General features: G+C 44.2%; 2 protein-coding genes across 2 annotated transcripts in view; both read right to left on the reverse strand.

The window, feature by feature from the left end:
- The window catches only part of LOC101943449 (complement receptor type 1-like), a 431031-nt gene that overhangs the window by 219051 nt on the left and 188184 nt on the right, over positions 1-23796 (reverse strand). The window contains exons 14-16 of the mRNA XM_065594544.1: positions 19454-19547; positions 16171-16256; positions 15133-15327 (exon numbers count right to left, since the gene is read on the reverse strand). Of these exons, the coding sequence (XP_065450616.1) occupies positions 15133-15327; positions 16171-16256; positions 19454-19547 (375 nt within the window). The remainder of the gene's footprint in view (positions 1-15132; positions 15328-16170; positions 16257-19453; positions 19548-23796) is intronic.
- LOC112060902 (complement receptor type 2-like) overlaps positions 9625-23796 on the reverse strand; it is a 111499-nt gene continuing 97327 nt past the window's right edge. The window contains exon 11 of the mRNA XM_065594579.1: positions 9625-10639. Within this exon, the coding sequence (XP_065450651.1) occupies positions 10422-10639 (218 nt within the window). The 3' untranslated portion in view covers positions 9625-10421. The remainder of the gene's footprint in view (positions 10640-23796) is intronic.

The raw sequence follows: 23796 nt of genomic DNA on the forward strand, positions 1-23796 counted from the left end.
GGGGGCGTGGCCAGGAGAGGAGGGGCGGGGCGCGCTCAAAAGGGGCGGGGCGTGCCACTGCTTTGCACCCAGGCGTTGTCCGGAGAGCTAGTGCTGGGGTCGGGGGAGGGGAGAAGAGGCTGCGCTGGGCCCCGAGTTATTGGTTCGCCCCAGGGATCAGCATCGAGCCTGTGTCCCAGGAGGCAGGGGGACCTGCCCAGGCACATACATGGAGTGGGCCGGCTCACCCCGCTGCACATGTGTCTTTGTGGGTGCAGCCGTGGGCACGTTACACGGAGGGGCAGCTGCTCGTGGAGTCACCCACCAGATCTAACCATCATTTGTTTTTGTTCATTACGGTGTAAAATTGAAACATTTAAAACCCTCCACGGGTTTCTCTTCCCGTCTGTATCCCTGAGTGCAACAGCCTCCCCCGGCGCTGCTGCCGGGAGCCGGCTTCCTACAGCTGGGCGGAGCTGTTTCTTTCAAAAGATATAAAACCCATTGTTTTTAAATAAGTCTAGTGCTTTGAATTAGGTACCTTCTGCATGTCCAGTCTTCATCTTCTGGCTTGCAGTGGAAAAGAAATCACAGAAGAGTGGGGTTTTTTTTTAAATGTCATTTGCTTCATTTGGGTTCAGGAATTTGGCTGGAAGGGGGTGATCAGGGAGCGGGAGGGAGACAGTGGGGAGAGGGCGGGGCCTGGGCAGAGTAGGGGCAGGGCCTGGGGCAGAGCAGGGGTGGAGTATAGGCGGGGCTACAGGTGGGCTGGGGAGCAAACCTCCCCAAGCAGCTGCTTCACCCACAGCCCATCACAGCAGGTAAGAGCAGTTCGTCTCCCACATACCCTGCAGTCTCCTTAGGCAGGGGCCGTCCACGCCGCACATTCTGCGTGAGGGAGAGGCTACGGGGGTCTCTGCGGGGAACTGAGACTCTCTGCCACCGTGAAGCCGGGCGGGTGGCTTGGTATACTTTGCTGCCTCGTCCCTCTCTCCCTCCCCCTCCCCCGGGCTGCGAGCCCAGGCTGCCATCGAGCATAGGGGCACCAGTTTAATAATACTTTATAGGGTCCCATAAATCCTAAGGACCGCCCTGCCTGCCAGCCACACTTGGGTTACTCTCTGCCTTTTATCAGCCTTGGTTACTTCTTCAGGGTAAATCCAAGACACTCCCACTCCCAGATTTCCCAAGTAATCCCAAGACACTCCCACTCCCTCCCCACCCCCAAAATGTTGCGGGCGGTCCTGAGATAACTCTGTTCTCCCTTTAAGGCAGGGGTGGGCAAACTATGGCCCATGAGCTGTTTTAACATGGCCCCCAAGCTCCCGTTGGGGAGCAGGGTCTGGAGATTGCCCCGCTCTGGTGCTCCAGCCAGGGCGCTGGGTCAGGGGGTGCACTACGCAGCTCCCAGAAGCCACGTAATGGCTCCTACATGCTCCAATGATCCCCTCCAGGGCTCCAATGGGAGCTGTACGGGTGGTGCCTGCAGATGGGGCAGCATGCAGAGCCACCTGGCTCTGCTTCCACGTAGGAGCCAGAGAGGGACATGCCCATGCGTTCAGGAGACATTTGAGATAAGCGCTGCTCTAAGCCTGCACACCTGAACCTCTCCCCACACCCCCACCCCCTGTCCCAGCCCTGCTCCTCCTTCCGCTCTCCAACCCCCTCGATCCCAGGACGGAGCACCCTCCGTGACCCCAAACCTGTCATCTACAGCCCCACCCCAGTGTCCGCACCCCCAACCACAGCCCTCACCCCAACCCCAATTTTGTGAGCTTTCATTGCCCGCCATACAATTTCTATTCCCCGATGTGGCCCTCAGGCCGAAATGTTTGTCTACCCTTGCTTTAAGGGAACAATAACTCAGTTTGCCACCTCAAATTGAATTACCCAGACAATTTAACTTAATCAGACTGGATTAGTTTCAATTAAAGAATAAAAACAGGTTTATTTAAACTGCAGATAGATTTTAAGGAAGTACAAGTAATGATACATGAAAGTTAGAAATGGTTACATGAAAAATAAAGATAAAAAGCTTCTTGGTGCTGAACTTAAAAACTGTACATGAATCAAAAGTGAAGTCCTTACCCCATTACAGACTGAACTTTTCCCATCAGGACACCTCCCTCATGTCCAGCAGCTTTTTCTTCTGGTCTTCTCAGGTACAAAGAGAGAGTTGGACAGGGAGAGAGGAGTGGCTTGGGGTGTTTGCCCCTCACTGAATAAAGACTGGGAGTGGATGGGTCACTACAAAATGTAATTTTCCCTCTCTTGATATTCACCCCGTCTTGTCAACTGTTGAGAATAGGCCACTTCCACCTTGATTGCATTGGCTTTGTTAGCACTGACACTCCACCCCCTGCTGACTTGGTAAGGCAACTCCCATCTTTTCATGTGCTGTATATATATACACACACACACACACACTGCTTACTGTATTTTTCACTCCATGCATCTGATGAAGTGGGTTTTAGCCCACAAAAGCTTATGCCCAAATAAATTTCAGAGTAACAGCCGTGTTAGTCTGTATCCGCAAAAAGAAGAACAGGAGTACTTGTGGCACCTTAGAGACTAACAATAAATTTGTTAGTCTCTATGGTGCCACAAGTACTCCTGTTCTTCTTTTTCCAAATAAATTTGTTAGCCTGTAAGGTGCCACAAGGACTCCTTGTTGTTTTTGCTGATACAGACTAACATGTCTACCACTCTAAAGGCTACAGAACCTCATCGAAGACTTTTGCATCAAGTGCATAACTTCTAGTGGAGCTACAGCATCTCTTTAGAAAGATGTCCAGTCTTGATTTTTTAAAAAAGTTAGGTGATGGAAAATCTGCCACATCCATAAGTAGATTGGTCCACTGGTTATTTACCCTCAGTTAAATATTTACACCTTATTTCTACTCTGAATTTAGCCTTATTTCGTGTCCAGCTTCTCACTTGTCCTCTTCAGAAGCCACTTAGCTTCCCATTAGCCTCTTCTGTTTGTAGTTAGATATTCCCAAAGAATCACATTTTTAAAAATAAAAATACTTCAATGTGCATAACGGTGCCCCTTAGACATTACACAGAGGGATAAGCGTTGATAAACAATGGTGTTTGGCAGCACATTTGTTTATGTGTTTTCAGTGTCAGACCGCCCCGGTAATTTTGAACACTTTGGTACAACCCTGGTTAGAACCTAATAGATCAAAGGTGGCACAATTAAAAGTGATCAGTCTCGTTAAACAACCATTCTGTGTACCACATTCAGCCCTTGGACTAGCGAGAGATTCATCAGTGTAAAAGAAAGTTCCCTCTTCGATGGAAAAACAAGCAACAAATAACTGTGTAGCCATCTAGTTTAACTCAGAGGAAATTTAAACAAAGACACAAATGACGGGACATTTGCAGCATGGTCCACAGGGGCTAAATGTAACTCCCCTTGACAACCATGGGAGAACATGTAGCAGCCTACTCAACTTGTTAAAAATACAGCTCAGTTTGGCACCTTAAGTGCTTTGTTTACCAGAGAAATAAGTCTGAGCATGTGCCCATTGAAATCAATAGCAAAAATACCTATGACTTCAGCAGAAGCAGTTCAGAGATAGGCATTTGGCAAGAGCTAGTACTATGATTAAGGACTCCCCAGCAGGTTAATGAAGCAGACTCACTAGTTTAGCCTGGCAGAGAGTAATAATTGGCACACAAGGGGTTGGCTGTCCTTGGGCTCCTACACAGAAAGGCACGGTGATGAAAGGAGGTTGCTTATAGAGAGAGTTCCTAAGTTCCTTCATTTAAACCTACCCACGTTCTGTAGAAAACGAGAATAATAAAAGGTGTCATGCAAGCACTGACTAAGCTAACACTTGATCTTTGAGGCTTTTGTGTAGAGAAAAAACAAGTGCAAGGAATTTTAAAAAAAGCGGTTGCCAGAGCAAACCTTGGTTGGAAGGATCACGCTTTGAAAGGGAGAGCGAAGGGTTAACTCTACATAGCTTGGAGGTGACAGCTGGTGTTCCAGACTAACAAATTGCATTTTGATTTGTCTGCTGAAATTTATATCAAGGTCCAAGCCTGTGAATTGTTCTTGAGTGACTTAATTTTACCATCATACAGAGTCTTTCATCCAACTGGATCCAAAGTGATTACACAAACTAGACATGTAAGAATAATTTTGCCCTGAACCCCCAGCCCAGAGCAGCCATCTCTGGGAAGCAAAGTGATTCCTGTTAAACAGCACAGAGCAACTTTACATAATAAGTTTAGGGCAGGGACTGAAGACACCAGATTTAATGCTTTTAGTCTTACACAAATGGCCACTAGCAGTGAAGATCTTGGCTTTACCTCTCATCTGAAATCTAGCACCAGCCAGCATCATGCAAGATTCATGGGCCACATCCAGAGGGAAGAGCACTAGCATTATTTCTTGCAGCAAATGATTTTTCCGGGTCCCCTATCCAAGTAATAACCCAGATCCAACACTGTGTAGTTGGTGAGATCTGACGAGCTCTTTAGTATCGGAGAATGCAATAAAATAATTGTGACTAATATTGATTGCTAACTGTTGCATGCGTCCATCAAGTAATGGGTGCATACATTTTCCCAATAATCAACAATCTCCAAGATGAAATTGGAGTGCTATTCAGAAAGGTACAGAGGACACAAGTAACATTAGATACTAAGGAATCTATGAGCAAGATGTTTTTATACAAATGCAGGAGAGCCACATCTGACTTGGCAAGTTAGCCAGTGACAACCAAGCTGAGAACGTCTTTTATACATGCAAGTGAAATTGTCTTCATTAAAATTAGATGCATTTCACGTGATTTCCCAATTCTAAGTTGGTCCTGGGAGGTATAAGCCAAACCATGAACAGCAATGATACCCGTTGGGATAGTTACGGCAACAGGTCTGTGTTGCTAAAACAAGTAGGGAGACGGACAGTGGAAACTCCCCGGAGAAGCTGCTAGTGACACTGTAGAGCCCTTTTGGAATCTTTGAAGCCAGCCCTAAAGGCTTCTGAGGAAATAGCTCTCAACCCCCTGCTGATTGCCATCCTCGGGGAGACGCTATTATACACCAAGGACTACATCCATTTAACACACATGGATCACACTGGAGCAACACCTTGTGCATGTTAATCTGTTGGCTATAACCACAAACTACAGATCAAACCATCTCACTTGTACAATTAATACGTATGTTAAGTACTCAAGGAACTCAAGGGCAGTGGACTGGAGCATTTTCCTTACCTTTTTTGTGGAAATCTGGGTTCTAAAGCCAACCCCCCCACCCCCCAAAAAATCTCGTGTTTCATCCCAGTCCCCATTTATGCAATCCATCACAACACTACAAACATCAGGATGGCTGGTAGTTTCTCCAGAGAAGAGGCCCTGGATTAAAGAGGAGAGAGTGCTGGTAAGAATCCCATTCTTTGGGTAAAACAGGGAGTGGAAAGAGGGATTTACTGTTAAATAGAAGGGTGTGTTGTAGATAGAATTAAGGAGCGCTGACACAGCCCCGCAGGAGCTCCTGCCAGGAACAGCAGGGGATTGAAGGTGCTGACAAAGCTGTGTGGGGGAAGATTGCACTGTGCCTGCCTGTACCTGCCTCTGCTCAGTGCTATTTTTCCCTCCCTTTAAGCAGCACTAAATTGACTAGCCAACAAAAAGTAAAAGCCAGTTGTTGCTTAAGCAGCAGGAGTGAAATTCTATCGAGCCTCTCCTGCTCTGAGCGGAAACAGCATTTTGCCATGTTTTGTGCCAGTTGAAGCACATTTTCAAACTCTTGGTAAAAAGATACTGAAGACTTGAGTTACTTAGTTCTCATACATTAGAGATGCTATTTGGGTTGCCTGAAATACTCAGAGTTGCTAAGCTGATGTCGCTTGTCACTGAGTGTGTGAATACAGTTTTATTCCTTAGCCTGAGCCACTAGTCTTGCAAGGTGTTTAAGTTGAGGAGAAGAAACTGATAGGATTTGGATATAGTCTTTGGTCAAGTCCTGTTTACAAAGAACGTACACCAAATGCTTTTCCCCTGAACACAGTACAAACAGAAGGATGTTTCTCATTATTTCCAAGTCTGCCTCTCCAGGATGTCCTCTGCCCAAGATGCTCGGTGTCTCAGCTCCTTCTCACAGCCCTTTCTGCCTCTAACACATACAGTTTACTAAACACAGTCCCCTTCCCCTGCATTTGCAACCATTCCCAGGGGAAACCCTTCTTAATTTCCTGAGGTTACATTTTTATTTGATCTGGCCTTGCAATGTGGCCCATTGCCTTGGGCGGTAGTTTCTGTTGTTTCCAGCTACCTCACTACATAAAAGGAGCATTTCATTGTTCCTACCATTTAGCCTGAAAAAAAGCTTTTACCACACATACGTTTTAACCAGATCTGTGATTGATTTATAGAAAAAGACCCACTTAAGCACCGCCAACACCTTCCAGCACGACAGCATCGCCACACTGGTGAACATGCAGATCATTTCCTCCATCAGAGCAAGTGCACCTACTGACAAAGTGAACCCCATAGTCCTAAAAGCACCACTTTGAAGCTGAATTTGTCTGTTATGATGAACACAGGTGGAGACTTGGTCTCCCATCTCCAGCAAAACACAAAAGCAACAACAGAACTGACATACCAAAACCAAACAACACTGTGGATTTTGTTCCTTTGCTGACTGCTTCCCGATAAAAGGTTTTAGCTTTGGAGCAGGCAGGTATTTGGCAGAGAGGCATACGTTACACAATGTCTGTGTCTGTACTGAGACGGGAAATGGAATGGCTTCATTAAGATGGGGATGGGGGAGACTTGTCCAGAGAGGTGCCAAAAGAATTGGGATTTTTACGCAAGATGAAAAAGGGGAGGGGAAGTGCAAAGAAGGTTCCTACGTAATGTGAAGACGCCGAAGTCTGAATTTGGGAGGAGACGGAAACTACAGTGCAAAGAGTGTCGCCTAAATTCACGGCCGATATAAACTGGCCTCACCCTAGTGCAGTTAGAGCTGTGCCTATTTACATGAGCTGAGAATCTGGCCCTGTGTTCACACTATAGGAAGCTCACAGGCCATCAGAGGTGTAGTAGGAAGGGAGAGCCTGAAACATGAGGCCTGGTATCAGAGCCCTGAGGCCTGAACTAAAGCAGTAGTCAGGCCCTGCTGATACAAAAACAAAGTTAGCAAATGTGATCTGGCCCTGTTAAGAACAGATTTAAAAATGTTATTAAGATGATGCTAAAAAAAATAGTGAACAGAGTTTGAGCATAGAAGTTTCTGGTTATCAGGGAATAACATACAGATTATAGAGGGTGCAAAGTTTGGTTTAGGATAAAGTGGCATGAGGAATACATAATCTGCAATATCCCCGATTGGGGGGTAAAGGTTGATGGGTCAAAGTACAGACGTTGAGATATGAGGGTATGAAGTTCATAAAGTGGCTATGTTCGGGTGTGGATTATAATGAGTGGATATGATGATGAGGATGGATGGACCCTCATTTGGTGAGATTTAATGTTTAGGGAGTTTATGGTTCCAGTTCATATGATCCAACGGAGAAGGTCACTTGGTCCCTTTCTCGTAGTGGGAGAACGATGTCGCTTGCAAGCTCACCGAACCTGAAAGAACAGGGCTGGTATTGCAAAACCACACACATTCCTAAGAAGTGACAGGACACTCACAGAAACACATTCCTGAAGGGTGGTACCAGAACACCCCATATCAAGTATGCTACAAACGCACTCCCCAAAGATAAAAGGAACATGTTCACCCCTCCTAAACGGATAAGGAGATAAGATCAGGATGACACTGATGGAAAGAGGTGTTTGATTGAACCAGCACGTACCAGGTAAAGGGTGGTAACTAACCATGTCAGAGAGGCAATACTTAATATGTTTGTATCAGTGTATAAAGAAGGGTCTCAGAGGGAGTGTCTTTGTCTGGCCGAGGAGGGAACAGAAAGTCATAAGAATAGCCATATGGGATCAGACCAAAGGTCCATTTAGCCCACTATCCTGTCTTCAAACAATGAGCAATGCCAGGTGCCCCAGGGGGAATGAACAAAACAGGTAATCATCAAGTGATCTATACCGTCTCCCAGTCCCAGCTTCTAGCAAACAGAGGCTAGGGACACCATTCCTATCCATCCTGGCTAATAGCCATTGATAGACCTATCCTCCATGAACTTATCTAGTTTTTTTGAATCAACATATTCTGGCAATGAGTTCCACAGGTTGACTGTGCGTTGTGTGAAAAAATTCTTCCTTTTGTTTGTTTTAAATCTGCGGCCTATTAAAGTCCTGCCATTCACTGAGCTGGTCTGTTGTTACAGGCATACATGTGCTAGTGTAACTGAAGACATTGATCGGGGGCGCGAGGACCATGCTTTGTCAACAGTAAACCTGGCTAGGTGTCTTTGCTACTGAAACGGGGCTGTGGTTTTATTGGGCAATTCGATGGAGGTCTGCTGTGTCCCCTAGCTGCACAGAGCTGGGACAGCACACTGAAAGAAAACACACACACAGCCAACAACAGGCAGCGTACCCTGCCATACCTACCTGAATATCCTGTTATTCTCATAGCTGAAGTTGCGTATATTAGATCGATCCCCCCCCCCCCCAGTGTAGACCAGGTATGTATCCGCAAAAAGAACAGGAGTACTTGTGGCACCTTAGAGACTAACAAATTTAGATGGGCACATAAAAAAGATCACATTGCCTACCTTCATCCAGGATAGCCCAGGAAAGCAGCCGTGATGAGAAGTCAGAGGCTGTGGGTCAAATTCACCTCACTCTCTGCAATTAGAGAGACTGCCTGGGTGTGCGGGCGTGTTGCGATGTGATGCTGCAGAGGACAGGTGAGACAAGCAGCCAGAACCCCCCAGAGAACAGCTAACAGCCAGAGACGGAGCTTGGATGTGCTGAGTCAGTGCAACTTCTGGGCTGATCTCCTAAGGATCCCAGGGATGGATTTAAATTGCTTCCCGCTCCCTGACACCACTAGCTCTCCCAACAGCAAGTCACCCCTGCCCTGCTCTGAGCTCAGTAGTGCTCACAGGTCCGAGGAGACAGAAGCTTCCCCCACCCGCAAAGGCTGAGGCTGCAGGTTATTTCTCTGCTGCTGTTCTTTTTCCATTCGCTGCTCCTGGCTTTATACAGCTAAGGGTTCTCACTGGAGGAGACTGCAGCACTGTTACATTTCTGGCATAGGGACAGTCACAAGTGACGTTATTCTCAGAGCAGCGCTATGCTATCCCTTCCTGAGCAAAGCCTCCACGGCAGCAATGATTTCTGAGACAGAAGCATTTACCAGCCATCTTTCCTCCTTATCCTATTGGCCAAATTAATCCCTGCTGTTACCCCAGGAATGTAGCTGAATCCGTGATCCCTCTGGGTCCATCAACAGTGGTAAAAATGCTAAAAACTGGCACGTCCCCCTTATTCCACAGGACAAGTTTCCCTTCCACTACCTTGCCAGTTCAATTCAACCCGGACCACTCTAGGTGCGAGGGGAAGGATCAGTCTCCATGGGCTCACTCAGACTGCTCACTGGGCTGGAGGAGGAGGAGGAATTAGTTCTTCGCTCTCAGTGAAACGATCCTCTAAACACGCTGGGCATCTCCCTGCCTTACAGCCAAAGGGACAAAGTTATAAAAACAAAGACAATCAGCCGTTATTACAATTGCATTTTATTGTAGCCCTGCAGGGCAGGAATAATTACTTGATCACAAAGGTGTAGGTTACAGAACACCCCTATTGTTTATTGGGGAAATGGCTCAGACGGTTGCTTCTCTACACTTGAGATTGTATCATCTACTCCTAATGCGTGTGTGGCTGAGGACAGCTATAGAAGTGCCATGGGTGACAGCAGATTTCAAAAATAGCTCTGTTCAGTTTGGCAAGGCTGAGTGTCCCTAAAAGGAAGCATCCTGCTGACTTTGTAATTGAGCAGACAAGGCAGAGAATAGGCTTTTTTCAGCCCCTACACATTTTTAGAGTGGTGCAGGAATTTATTAACATCACTGTTCTTAAGGTGTGGGGAAATCGGGCATTTAAATACCCATTCACCACTTTGAATGTGTACGTTTTGGTGCATTAAAGTTAAATGTAAGCAGAAATTGTGGGATGTCTACAAAGCTGAAGTTAGTCTTGAGTTTCCTTTTGCATAGGAGCTAAAGCTCGTATCAACTGATAATTTGCTTCCATGCTACTTGGTTAACTTACCTAAGGAAAACCAAATCTCAACTCAATCCTTCACTATAACCCCTAAAACCTGTACAAGGACCTGAAATCCCTAGTTTATCATCAAGTGGAAAAGCAAATTTGTGAAATTCAAGGGGAAAGAACAAAAAATTCTAAAAAAAGCACCCAAGATGGAAATCTGATCCCTGATTTACTGCCTATTCTGGGTTATTAGCTATATTAGCAAGTTCTATGAAATCAGTAAGAATCATCCTTTCTGTACTGTAATTATATAACCTGCATCCAAAGGGGAGACAGTTTATCACAATATGGATCATAGGTCTCAGCTATTAATTGTGACTTTAGCTCCTGCTTCAGTTTCTCAATCTCCAGATACAGTTTCCGCATTTCCAGCAGAGTTCTCAGTTTCTCCAGAGGGACACCACACTCTGTGAACTCTCTGCTCTCCGGAACCATCTCACACACATCAGAAGTGCTTTGCTTTTCTGTAAAACAAAACAGAGGGAATATGGTTTGCTGCAGAAGAGAAGGACTTACCCTCTCAAGTATGCTTGCTGCTTTGAGTCTGAACCATCATCCAGTGTGTTACATGTATCTGCCTCGGGCCTGAGCATGCTGCGCACCCTCACATCCTAGTCAATTCTACAGAAACTGACTGTGCTAAGCAACAGTGATGAGGTTTTGAGCAACATAAGGTTCTGGCACATAGATTAGAAACACATTGGGGCGGAACCAGCCTTCCTTTTACATAGAGCTGAGCACACTGCAATCTCTCACTAATTAGTAACTATACACTTGAATTGTAACACACTCTCCAGTGATTAACAACTCTATATTATTGGATGTGTGTGTGTGTGGCAGGGGGAATGGAGGGAGTAATAGAAATGTAAAGATCCTGAGAATGCCGCAGACAACAGCATAGATCCTAGTGTAAAGTACTGTCTACATTAATGCAGAGATCTCCTTGGCCAACTTTTTAGAGCTCAAAACGTATCCTGGGCGACAGGAGTATTTCAGTTGGGTCCCAACAGGATAGGAATTGTTCACTACCCCAAGCAGCTCAGCAAAACTCAACCTTGGAGGAGAATCACAAATGCCTAGCAATAAAGACAGACAAGGAAGGGGAAAAGTTAACTATGAAAGATATTCAATCGTCTGTTGTAACGGAAAATTCCTTTTTGAGAAGTTACAAATGATTTTATTGGGGACAATTTGGATGTACTTGTTTTCATTACAGCCTTGAAGCTAGTTTACTGAATGGCCTTGATACAAAACTGCAGTACATTCAAATTTTACATTATTTACCATGTATCCTTCACCCTGACCATGTCTCGGAATGCAAGGTAAGTACATTGTGCAAAACAGGACATTCCTCCACCTCACAGGGCTTATGATCTAACGCAGCACAGGCTCAGAGAGACTGTTGCAACCATACCGAGTGACAGGAAAGAAGGTGGCGTACAGGGCAAAGGAGACCAAGGGAGCCATCTATAGAAGAGTACATGAAACATGTCTGGGTTTAGAAACAAGTGAAAACAGCTGGTGGAAAGCTCTCTCTGAGACAGCTGACTTTCATATTTCTCATGCGATGCATGGACACTGTATGACCGGCATGAGGACAAGTGCCAATGAGAAGCAAAGTCAGGAAAGTAACTGAAATACTTCCCGATGTTCTGTATTGTATTGTCTAAGGGGCAACAGATCCTAAATTCTCAATTACTGAGGGACAATCTTCACTCGTTGCTATATTTGCTTTCCACAAGCCCAGTTCCATTCCCTGCCTCCACAACTGCTCATATTCTCTCCCAAAAACATTTGAAGAGCCCCCCAAGCATGCCAGTGAAAGCACTGAGGATAAAGTGCTAGAGTCAACTCCCTCCCAGTGTTTTACCCACTTCATTGTATCTAATTTTCCCTCTGTGGGGTATACCGTCAAGTCTGCATAAAGCAGAAGATCCACACACATTAGGTGCATTACCCCTATCGTCATTCCAAGAGCTCATTTTTTCAGCTGTAAATTATCTACTCCTGAATTCTCATCCTTGGGAGAACCAGATGGATTTGGAGACTAACTGTCTTTGGCCCTGTAAAATCTACACCTAAGAAACAGAGTTTGTGCCACTGAAATGATCAGTACTTGGATGCCATAGAGCGATAGAGTAGCCACTCGCTATTGCAGCCAGTATTATCAGTTGTGTTGCAATAGCGATGTCATGACTCAGGGCCCCACTGTGCTAAGTGCTGTAGAACCACACAACACAAAGGAGGTCCCTGCCCCCATCGCTCTCATTAGAGCTGCCATCAATCAGCCCAGACAATAATATTCCTTACCCACGGTATTGGCCATGTCACACTCCTTTTGAGAGGAATCAGAGGAATGGGCCAAGGTCAGAGCACTGTGGGAATCCTTTGGAAAGTGGAAGGGGGAGAAGGACCCACCAAAAGGCTTTGATAACCAAAAGAAATGACGCAGGAACAATGAGAGAGGCAGGAAAACCAGGAGAGCATGGAGTGTGCAAATGAATAACGAGCTCTCTAAGTGAGCATCATCATATTTGCATCTGTGAATAGCAGAATTATAGAAATTAATTAAAATGACTTTCACACTGTACATTTCATTTTTATTTAAGTGGAAATTTGAACCCAAAATTCTAGACTTTCAGCAAATCAAAGTTTTTCCAATTTACCTGAGGAAGTACCAGCTACTTCTGTTCCTTTGGGAGGGACAGTCGTGGGTTTGTCCTGGATAATTATGACTAAGGCAAAAAGAGGAGGAAAAAGCAGCTATGAACATTACATCAGTCTCCCATCACCAGCTGGCCACTCAGAGCCAGGAGCTTGCCAAACTAATGTTTAGGAATCTGCATCTTTAGAGACAAGACAGACTTATCCCAATTACACGTTGTCACAGCGAGAGCCCCTGTACTATCAGTTGGGCTACGCTGTAGACTGCTGCTGGGATCCCATTCCTATATTCTAGGGGAAGCCCATTGCAATCCCTACATTGAGCTGCCTACCACTTCCCTTTACAAAAGTTCTCTCTCTCTCTCTCTCTTTTTTTTTTTTAAGAGCTCTAACTGTTCCGTAGTTTGCAGCAGGGATGTGAAAGGCTCAATGTGGTGTCTCTTGCTGCCACCATGAGTTACAAACTGCCAAAATCTGTCATTTCCCTTCAGTTTTACTCATCAGAACTTCCTAGAGTGACTTCTAAACCCTTAAACTTGCTGTTCTCACTGAGCATTCTCTGCAAGGTGTTATGTGGAACTCAGAACTATGCATCTCCATCCCTCACATCAAAATATCCTTTGGCCTAGGAGAAGGTGCACCGTGTTGGGAACCAGGAGATGCTGAGTTCAACTCTTATTATTTCTACTGACTGGTGTTAACAATCCTGTTAACAGAAACAAGTTATTAAAATTGCAAAGCATTCAGTAGTTAGAAAATCACAGAATTAAGGTTACCCATGAGATCTTAATTTTTCCTCCTTGTGTGCACGTGCAGGGACAGCCACTTTTTAAGGATTATGTTTCCAACAGCAACCAGGTTTCCCACAAGTTATATCTTTAGATGATTAATGCCTAACTGAATTTCCTCGTGTTTATGGCTTTACCTAGCAATCAAAATATTGTTTTTTTCTGATGGGAGAAAGTAGAGTAAGAGGAAGATAAAAACACACAGTCACCTTTGCATTCAGGGGCAGACCCATTCCAGACTCCATTGATGTTATCTCTAGTTGTACAGTGAATGGAGGCCTCTCCAGTAAGTGAGAAATTATCATCACATTTGTAAGTTACCGATGAGTTACAGTAAAAGATTTCCACGTTGCTGCCATTGTGCATCCCATTGGCAATATTAGGAGGAGGAGAACAAGTAATCGCTGAAGGAAAAGAGAACGGCATCATGAGTATTAATGCACATTTCAGTTAAAGGAGAACTGTAAAGATTAAGTAAACATTTGTTTACAATTCCTCCCAAAAAGGGGGAAAAATTCAACCATTTGAGAGTGTAAATAGTACTGTGCTTTAACAAAACGTGAGGCACATCCGTTCAGCTAGAAGATTTTGGCTCTGTTAAACAAATCCCGGATAACAGCCTTATCAGAACACATCCCTCCCCCACATTATATATAAGGAGCTGGGACTCTTTGATTGACATCCTTGAAAGACAATAGTTGCGCTTCTACAATTTTCCAGAAGCTGAAAGCTTAAATTAGAACTTTCCTCCTAACTGTAGCTGCTTCTGGACCAGATGGCGAAAGCCTGGTTGACAGATCCACCCCAGGCAGTGTCCAAAAGGACAAAAAAGTTAAAGCAAATAAATTGGGAAGAAGTTTTAATACTGGATTTCACTCCAAAACAGCCTCAGATTTTGAGTGTGGAGTCCAGGGTCGGTTGGTTGGTTTTGAGGGAAAGGGAAGGGAATAGTTAACAGGGAGGAATTACACTAAATAAAAAAAAGTTGGATGAAAGACTTCAAAAGCAGCAGAGATTATTTGGTGAGGAATGAGAAACTAATCGAACCCCACCATCTATGTGTTCAGGGTTCAATTGTGTTTAGGTTGTTAGTTGGGCTGGAATCTATACACCAGACAGCAAGCTCTAGGGGAATGTTCTGTAGGGATAGAGAGTGCTCTGGGTTTCTTTTGTTTGTTTGAAATGTGGCTTCTACAGAAGGAACCAGCAACACAATGGATCCTCCTACACTTTCATCATGTCTCCCCGCTCCCAAAAATATCGATATGATCGACATATGAAAAATATGATTTCCAAACAATCCTGCTTCTAAGGCTTGCTTATTTATGAAGTGTTAGTCATTCTTTACTTTCCCAACAGTAACTAGTTTTCATTATACGTATTTAGAGGGACTAAGCACTAACTGAATTTCCTCAGGTTTATGGGTTTACTTAGTAGTCAAAACACAGTTTTTCCTGGGAGGAGATAGTAGAACAAGAAGGGGATAAAAACCAGACGCTACTAACCTTTGCATTCAGGGGCAGGCCCACTCCACTCTCCGTTGACATTATCTTTCGTTGTACAATGAATGGAGGCCTCTCCAATAAGAGAGAAGCCCTGGTCACATTTGTAAGTTACTGCTGAGCCAAAGGAAAACTTTTGTACAGTCTGACCAGTATGGGATCCATGGGTGATATGAGGAGGTGGAGGACAAGGTATTGCTGAAGCAAAGAATGTCAACATTAAAATTAAAGTTTACATTCTTAGTGAAACTCTCTTCAGTTCACCTTTAAAGTTGTCTCAGATCCCCCCAGAAAGCTATTTAGCCATTTGGAAGGGGACTTAACATTGCATTTTAACATTTGAAGCAAGACCCCTTTCAGATTCTGAAGATTTTTCTGCTTTTAGGCTTGACCCAACCCAGTACGTCCATTGCTCAAGGAGGATGCTCCATAAAACACCAACTCTGGAAGATGACCTTAACAGAACGTGCCCCTCCCCAACATTAGCCTCAGGGAGCCAGAACCTCTCCCCCGCCGTCTCTAGAGGTAGTGTTGTTCCACCAGCAGAAAACTAAACTAGGACATTTCTTGTAGCAACAGCTGATTCCAGACTGGACCATCAGCAGCATGATTGACAGAACAAGCCCAGAAAGCATCCAAGAGATCAAATTAAGGTAGAGGCAATTTAATCGTGATTCACTCCCAAAGAGCTTCAAATTTTAAGTGGGTAATCAGGTTTGGGAAGGGTCAAAACTTTTTGAAGTCATTATCATGCCTTTTACTTAGTGAACTGCAGGATTACACCAGATACAACAGCGAAGAGGAGCCATGAGGCCTGTTGGATTATGTATATTAAACAGTGCCAGGTGAACAAACTAAAAATTGATACTCTAGGAGTCATCCAAACACCATGGTGAACCACAGTATGATTTCATTCCTCCCCCCAACTCATCTGTCATTTGGATTAAACGCCAAAGTAAAAACAGAGACTCCTCTGAAGCACCAGCTATGCTGCATCATCTCCAGATGTGAACCGTTCTTAAAACCATTAGATTAGTTTACCTTCGCAAAGTGGAAGCTCTTTATCCCAATCAACTCCATTTCCCGCAACCACACATTTGGCAGAAGTTGGTCCATTTAATCTGTACCTAAAGAAGGAAAAATGGTTCAAGTTTGTTACTCATGTAAGCAAAGAGCTAGTTAACCACCCAAAAAGATGGAACGTGCTTTCTTTCTGCCAGTAGATGGAGACAAACCATTGAAAAAGGGACACATCTAACACCATAGGACCAAGGAACACTAAGGCCAGGTCTACCCTGCACATCTATATCGGTACAACTACGTTGCTCAGGGGTGTGAAAAATCCATACCCTTGAGTGACAGTTATACTGGCCTAACCCCCTCACGTAGACGGCGCTATGTCGACAGGAGAACTCCCGCCAACATAGCTACTGCCTCTTGGAGAGATGGATTAACTATGCTGACAGGAGAGACTCTCCTATCAGTACAAGAGCATGTTTATATACAACAGTACAGCTGTGCCGCTGTACGTGAAGACCAGGCCCTGTGTAGTTAATGGCAATAACGAGCTACAAACCAGAGGATATAGCTCCCAAAAGCCTTAGCAGGAGAGAATCCTTGCTTCTGGGCTATGCTTAGCAGATGCTTGGGAATACTTGTTAATCCTCGGAAAAGGGGAACAAATTACCCCTCTTCTAAATTAGACATTTTTGCACTCCTATTGCCAAGAGGTGAAAGAAGACCCTACCACCTTTGCTACAGAACTCTTCAAATACCCAGAAAACTAGTTATTTTACAGATTACTTCTCACAGTGCTTTGACATGGAAAAAGGGTTTGGATTTGCTGAGTAGGAAGCTGTCTATGTTTCTAACATGTAGGAGGACGTGTTGGAGCCGCTGACATTCTGCACCTTAGAGTTACTCTGCTTTTCTCTGCATAAGAACTAAAAACCTCTTCTCTGCCCTGTTGTGTCAGGCTGGCTCAGCTGAAGCAGCTCTTGTTACATTTTCTCCTACTTTTACCAATGCTGCCCCTGCTGGGCAGCCAGAAGCACTGCATCTCCAAGTCCATTTAGCAGAAGGTCCAGCTAAACCCAGCACACAAAGTTGTGAACATACTGGCAAAGCTACACTTGGTCTTCACTACAGAACACATTAAGCATTCGATTACATTGAAGTGAAAGAACTTGAAGAAATCAATTTCCTGTGAAGGCAGGGAAGAGAGAGAGAGAGAGAGAGAGAGAGAGAGAGAGAGAACGAACAGATGGCAGTCAAGCAGGTGATAGTTTGTAAAATAGAATTACACCCACAGACAACCTGCCGACAGCAGCAGTGGGAGACAAGACAGCTGCCCTAAGCTGTCACCCACTTGCCATCGCCTTGTTCCATATTCAAAATTCAAGCATCTGAACTGTCCAAGATCTAACCAGTGTCTTTAAACCCAGAGCTCTCATAGGCCTGCACAATTCCAAAGCCTGAGGCCCCTATAGCCTACTGCACAGAAAGTCACCAAGTCCTTCAACAAGAGCTCAGAAATGTCTGTGGATCAAATCTACTTCATCCAGAAGACAGGATAATGACCAATCTAGAGGATAAACCAAGGGATTTAACTCCCACCTCTGTGGAGACGGAGAGCCAGCCTTGCCCCAGGGAGTTACCTCCCCACGCCCAGATACATCTAATTGAGACTGGGCCTTGACATCTCCCCCCACCCCAAACATCCCTTGGGAGTCCAATCTCTGCTGCTTGGACAAGCCACCTAAAGTTGTGATACAGAAAAACAAAACTCTACACAACACCAACATTCATGTCATTTGTGTGCCCATGAAACGCAATCCATTCAATTAGCGGGGAGGGTGAAGAGATATTTAAATCAAGTACAATGCTGCCACAAGAACAAAGGGTAAAAACTGGCCATGAACAACTTCAGGCTGGAAATTAGGTTTCTAACCATCGGAAAGATGGGGTTCAGGAGCAGTCACCCAATAGTAGTTGTGGGGGCAACTAACATAGTTTGAGAGACAGCGCGCCAGGCAAGTTAATGGGTGCAATTATATGATGGGTTGCTTGTGATGGCAGGGCTCAGCAACCCTGGGGTGTGTTTCCAGTGTGTGTGTTATGTTCCTAACAGCTCACGCTTCAGGATTTCAGCCAGTTCCCTGCAGCAGTCAGGCAGGGATTCCCCACCCAATGTATTCTGAGTTGGTTTCTTTTATCTCCTTCCTTTGAACCATCAGGGATGGCCATGGCTGAAGATGGGACACTGGATGGGGGAGACCAGGACTCTGAGGTGGCATCAAACACTCTCACCTCAGTGCTTGGCTTGCTGGTTCTTGCTCACATGCTCAGGCTCTAGTATGTGGGGTCGTTAAGAAATTCCTCCCCACTCCCGGTCAGCTTGGCAGTGACATTGGGGGTTTTCTTGCCTTCCTCTGTAGCATGTGAGAACAGGTCACTTGTCAGGATTATCTCAATATATCGGACTTCAACATTTCCCTGCCACGACAGGGGCGCGAGGAATTTATGCACCTCAGGCCCTCCTATTCTCTGCCCATAGCACATAATGGTCTAAGCTCCTGTGGGCTGTAGTATTTTAGACTAATTTTGGTTGAGTTTAGTATGTGGGTCCCTGGGAAGTGTTGGTATATATGGGATATACACTTCTGGCCTTTAACTTTGAGACCTCAAAAATCCAACACACACCTGCTCAGTGCAATGAAGCCACAAGCTATTTTTCATTCCCCAAGGCTTGGCAACATAACCCATATGGACAAAGGCAACACATACACTTGAGGCTATCCTCGGTAATACTGACATCTATAAGGGAGGGAGAGACAAATATTTGCTATGGTAGAGCAGGAAGAGGTCTGCTTCTACCTGGTGCGGCATTTTATGGGCAATATTCTGCCACTAGCTCCCAGCACCCAGACAGAAAACCCTGTAACAAGGGAGAGATGGCATGGGTCAGTAAGTGCCACATGACCCCTGAGGTGGGACTCAATCTCATGACCCAAGATCCAACCCCTGCTGGATGATACCATGAGGGCTCTAGGCTGGGATCTTCAAAAGCACCTGAGCGAGTTAGGTGCCCATCTCCCATTGCATGACAACCGCAGCTGGGTGGCTATCTTCCTTCCACTCCTTTGAAAATCGCAGGTGTAATTCTTAACAAGGGCCCAGCCCATGGATACAGATTTATAGCCCCCATTCACTTGTGTTCTTGAAGTTAAGCAGGCTTTCTAGTCTCATTTTGCCAGATTTCACCAGCACTTTTACACCAATCTGGGTTCTGTTCATTAGTCAAAAGAAGCAACTTGCCACTCACCCTTCATTACAGGAGAAGTTTGCTGTTGCACCAAACCGGAGGTCCGTGAAATGAACCCTGCCATTTTCTAGTTCTCGTGATTTACATTCTCTTCCTAGAAGAGAACGAAGCTAATATTAGCGTTACCTCATATTACCTTAACAGGAGAAAGGGGATATGTTAACTTGCACCCCCTAACATAGCAAATACCATGGCAGATCAAAGCCAATGACCTTGGAGTCCAGTATCTGTCCTGTACGACAGCGGTCAGCACCAACGGCTACAGAGGAAATCTTACAACCCACATTATGGATAGTTTTGTAACATGCCCATGGGAAGTGAGGAGAAGTGGAAGTGGGATGATGCTTCCTAATCCCACACAGACAGTGGTTGCCTTATATCCTGAATCTAGAGATTTAAGATCCCCTTGCAGATTTAATATAAGTGCAAATATTCCTATTGTACATGTTAAGGCCCAGATCCTGAAAACTCACATACATAACCATATTCATGTGGGTAGATCCATTGACCTCAACTGGCAGCAATTACAAATAAAAAGCAACATAATGCATGGGGGGGGGGAGGAGAGGGGAGGATAAATGGCATAAGTTATGAAAGGTAAAAATTGATATGGGGAGCTAAAGACATCAGTGAAAGAGTCAGACAATAAGGAGAAGGTTTTGAAGTTCATTAGGAACAAAACAAATTCTACTGTAAGAAAATGTACCCGTGTCTACCCCCTGGAGAATGCTGTAATAATATTTGTACAAAGTATGCTTTGTGAGGTATCTGAAAATTTATAGTTTACTGGCCAATGTTGTCCCAATAAAATGCATGGCAACAGTGTATGTGAAGTTATAAGATTTCCCTGTATAACGTTAACTCATGTTGCAAACCACAACACAAGTTGGCAAACAGCTCTGTCTCAAATGAATGTGTGCTCTGCTTAATTTGCATTTAAGTAGTAAGAAGTCCTCAGGCAGGAAGAAAAAACAAATTACAAAAAAAGTGAGGAAAAGCAGCAGGAAAGTTCTTTCCCTATAGACTTTTTGTGAGCTGGGAATGTTTTCCAAGGGGCAGGACTGACACTATAAAAAAGGAGGGACAAACTCCCAGACACCCCTCCTCCCTCTCACTCTGGCCCCCAAATCACTGCACTAGAAGAGACAAGGAAGCTGCCACTAAGCTGAAGAAGGGGTCCTCACCTAAGAAGTTTGGTCAGTAAGACTGCTGGGAGCATGTGGTAAATGCAAAATAAAACTTAACATAGTTCGTTAACTTGGGCACCAGTTGTGTTTTATCTTGACTTCTCTTGTAACCATTTCGGATTTATGCCTCATTACTTGCATTCACTTTAAAGTCTCTTTGTAGTTAATAAACTTGTTAGATCTAATCCAGTGTGTTTAAATTGCAGTGTCTGATAAAATCTATTTGGGTAACAAGGCGCGTGCATATTATTTCTATTGAAGAAATACAGACTTTAAATGAATTTGTATTGCCCAGACCTCTCCCAGACAATACAAGGCATACTTCTCTGGCGGGAAAAAAACAAAACGAATACTAGGAGTATGTTGGGGTCACCCTGCAGTATAACCCAGGCTGGTGAGAGCCAAGGTATGGCTGGCTGAGACATAGCCTCCAATGTGCAAGTCACTCCCAGCTACCTGTGAACAGTCCAGACAGGAGCTACAGCAGCAAAGCACTGTAATGGGTACCCCGGTTACAGGTCACGGGTGACAGATTCTCAGTAGTCTGGATGATACATTGAGTATACCACTCCTAGTAATGGTACAAACCTGTTACTAAATGGAGATGGTAGAACAATTATAATACAGGAAAGACAGAAGTGTTCAGTAAATTTCCCCCTTTTGTATTAGGAAAGAAGCATGACAACATAGTCTCATCAGAAGAGTCTGATGAAGTACTTTCAGGTCTATTAATTAGTAATTAAAGAGAAAGTTAAACTACATCTGCTGCTAGGGATAAACATTGTTAAACCAAACCCTTGGGATAACTTGCACCCAAGCGTCCTAAAAAGTTGGCCAAGGAGATCTCTAGCCCACTGATTAACTTCTAATAAATCTTAGAGTACCAGGACATTCAAGAAGAATGGAAGAGCACTGATCTTGTGCCAGTACTCAAAAAAGGGAAAGCAGAATGACCTAGGTAACTATACACTAGTTAACATGACCTCACTCACAGGCATAATAATTTAAAGGTATTTTGGGATTCATCAATTCCAAGGGCAAATCTATTCTGACCTCTTGAGCAGTGTAGGGCAAAATTTTCCCAATTCATAAGAAATTAAGAACAGAAATATAATTCATACCAATCAATATGGTTTTATGGAAAAAATCAGGTTTGATAAGCGTGACCTTTTCTTGGAAGTTACAAGTTTGTTTGATAAATGTAACTGATGTAATATACCTAGACTTTTGTAAACTGTTGGACTTAGTACCACAAATTAACACTTCAGTATCAATAGAGCACAAGTAAAATGGACTAAGAATTGGCTGAGAGGGTGAGGTAATATCTTTTATTGAACCAACTTCTGTTAGTGAGACACTTTCAACCTTACACAGAGCTCTTCTTCAGGTTTGGAATACATTTCCCAGACCAAGAGTGGTGCGTAAGCTTGTCTCTCTCAGCAACAGAAGTTGGTCCAATAAATGATATTATCTCACCCACTTTGCTTCTGTAATATCCTGGGACTGACATGGCTACACCACCACTGCATACAAGAACTGGCTAATGGACATCTCAAAGAGCAGTTATCAGTGGGAATCATTATCAAACAAACATGTTTCTAGTAGGATTCTGCAGGGATTGGTACTAGACCTGATGCTATTCAACATTTTAATCAGTTGTCTGGAAGTATACAAAAATCACTCCTGATAAAATCCACAGAGGACTCAAAGATTGGGGGAGTGATAAATGAGGACAGGGTAGTCCTACAAAGCAAGCTGGATCCCCTGGGTCCGTTCAAACAAAATGCATTCTTGTATCGTATAATGGAAAATTATACATCTAGGCACAAGAAATGCAGGCCCTGCCGAGAGAACGGGGAAACTATATCCTGGAAAGCAGCAAGTCTGAAAAGGACTGAGGTGACAGCAGACAATCAACTGAACATGAGCTCCCAGTGGGATCCTAGGGCAAAAAGGGCTAATGTGATCCTTGATGTATTAACAGGGGAGCAGGAATAGGGAGGTGATAGCAATGTATACAGCACTGCTGAGACCCATACGGGAATACTATACCCAGTTGTGGTGTCCACATTTTCAAAATGATGTTGAAAAACTGGAGATGGTGCAGAGAAGAGCCACAAAAACGTATTCATGGGCCTGAGAAAATGCCGTACAGTGAGAGACTTAAAGAGCTCAGTCTGTTTAGCTTGTCAAGAGAGACTGTGAGGCGACTTGATTACAGTGACTAAGGACCTTCACAAGGGGAAGATACCAGGTACTAAAGGGCTTTTTAATCTAGCAGAGAAAAGCAGAACAAAAACCAGGAACTGGAAAGTGAAGCCAGACAAATTCAAAATGGAAATAAGGCAAAAGTCTTTAATAGTGAGGGTGACTAACCATGGGCAAAAATTACCAGAGGAAATGGCAGATTCTCAGTCTCTGCAAGTCTACAAATCAGGACCGGCTGTCCTTCTAGAAAATATGCTTTAGTCAAAAACAAGTTTTGGGGCTCAGTAAAGGAATAACTTGCTGAAATGTAAGTAGCCTGTGATGTAACAATCCCTTCTAGCATTAAAGTCTATGACGCAGCAGACTATTCACACGAGCAATGTAAAGCACATTTGTGTTTTCTGGACCAGGTTCTAAGCGTCTCATCCTTTTTTGAATCCTACCATGTTCCTTGCCTCCATTTTGTGGCACTACATTCTACAGGCTTGTTATGCATTTTGTAAATATTTGTTATTAATTTTCTTCATACATGAATCCTGATTTTAGACAGTTAAGAACTGTGTGTTCCTCAATCAAGCTCAGTGGAAGACATTTTCTTTGCCCTACAAGAGTTATTCGTGATGCTTTTCCCCCCGCAGTAGACTTATTCCCACGAAGAATGAACTGTATCAAAAATTCACCATATCTCTATGGAGTTCAATATAGATATACTGTAGCCATGCAAAGATAAAAAGTGCTAACTTTATGACTGTACTGGGGAAAAAAATTCTCAATGCAGACAAGGCATGTAAAAATTGTGACCTATTTACTAAGGCCTGATCGATTCAGCAAAACAAGTCCCGCTGAAGTCACTGGGACTTAAGAAGGCACTAAGCGTTTTGCTGAATCAGGGCCTATATATAAAGTATTTTCTCAAGCAAGCAGGCCAGAGTAGGTGAGTCTAAGGCT

This window comes from Chrysemys picta, chromosome 4 (assembly GCF_011386835.1).
Source record: "Chrysemys picta bellii isolate R12L10 chromosome 4, ASM1138683v2, whole genome shotgun sequence".
Lineage (NCBI taxonomy): Eukaryota > Metazoa > Chordata > Testudines > Emydidae > Chrysemys > Chrysemys picta.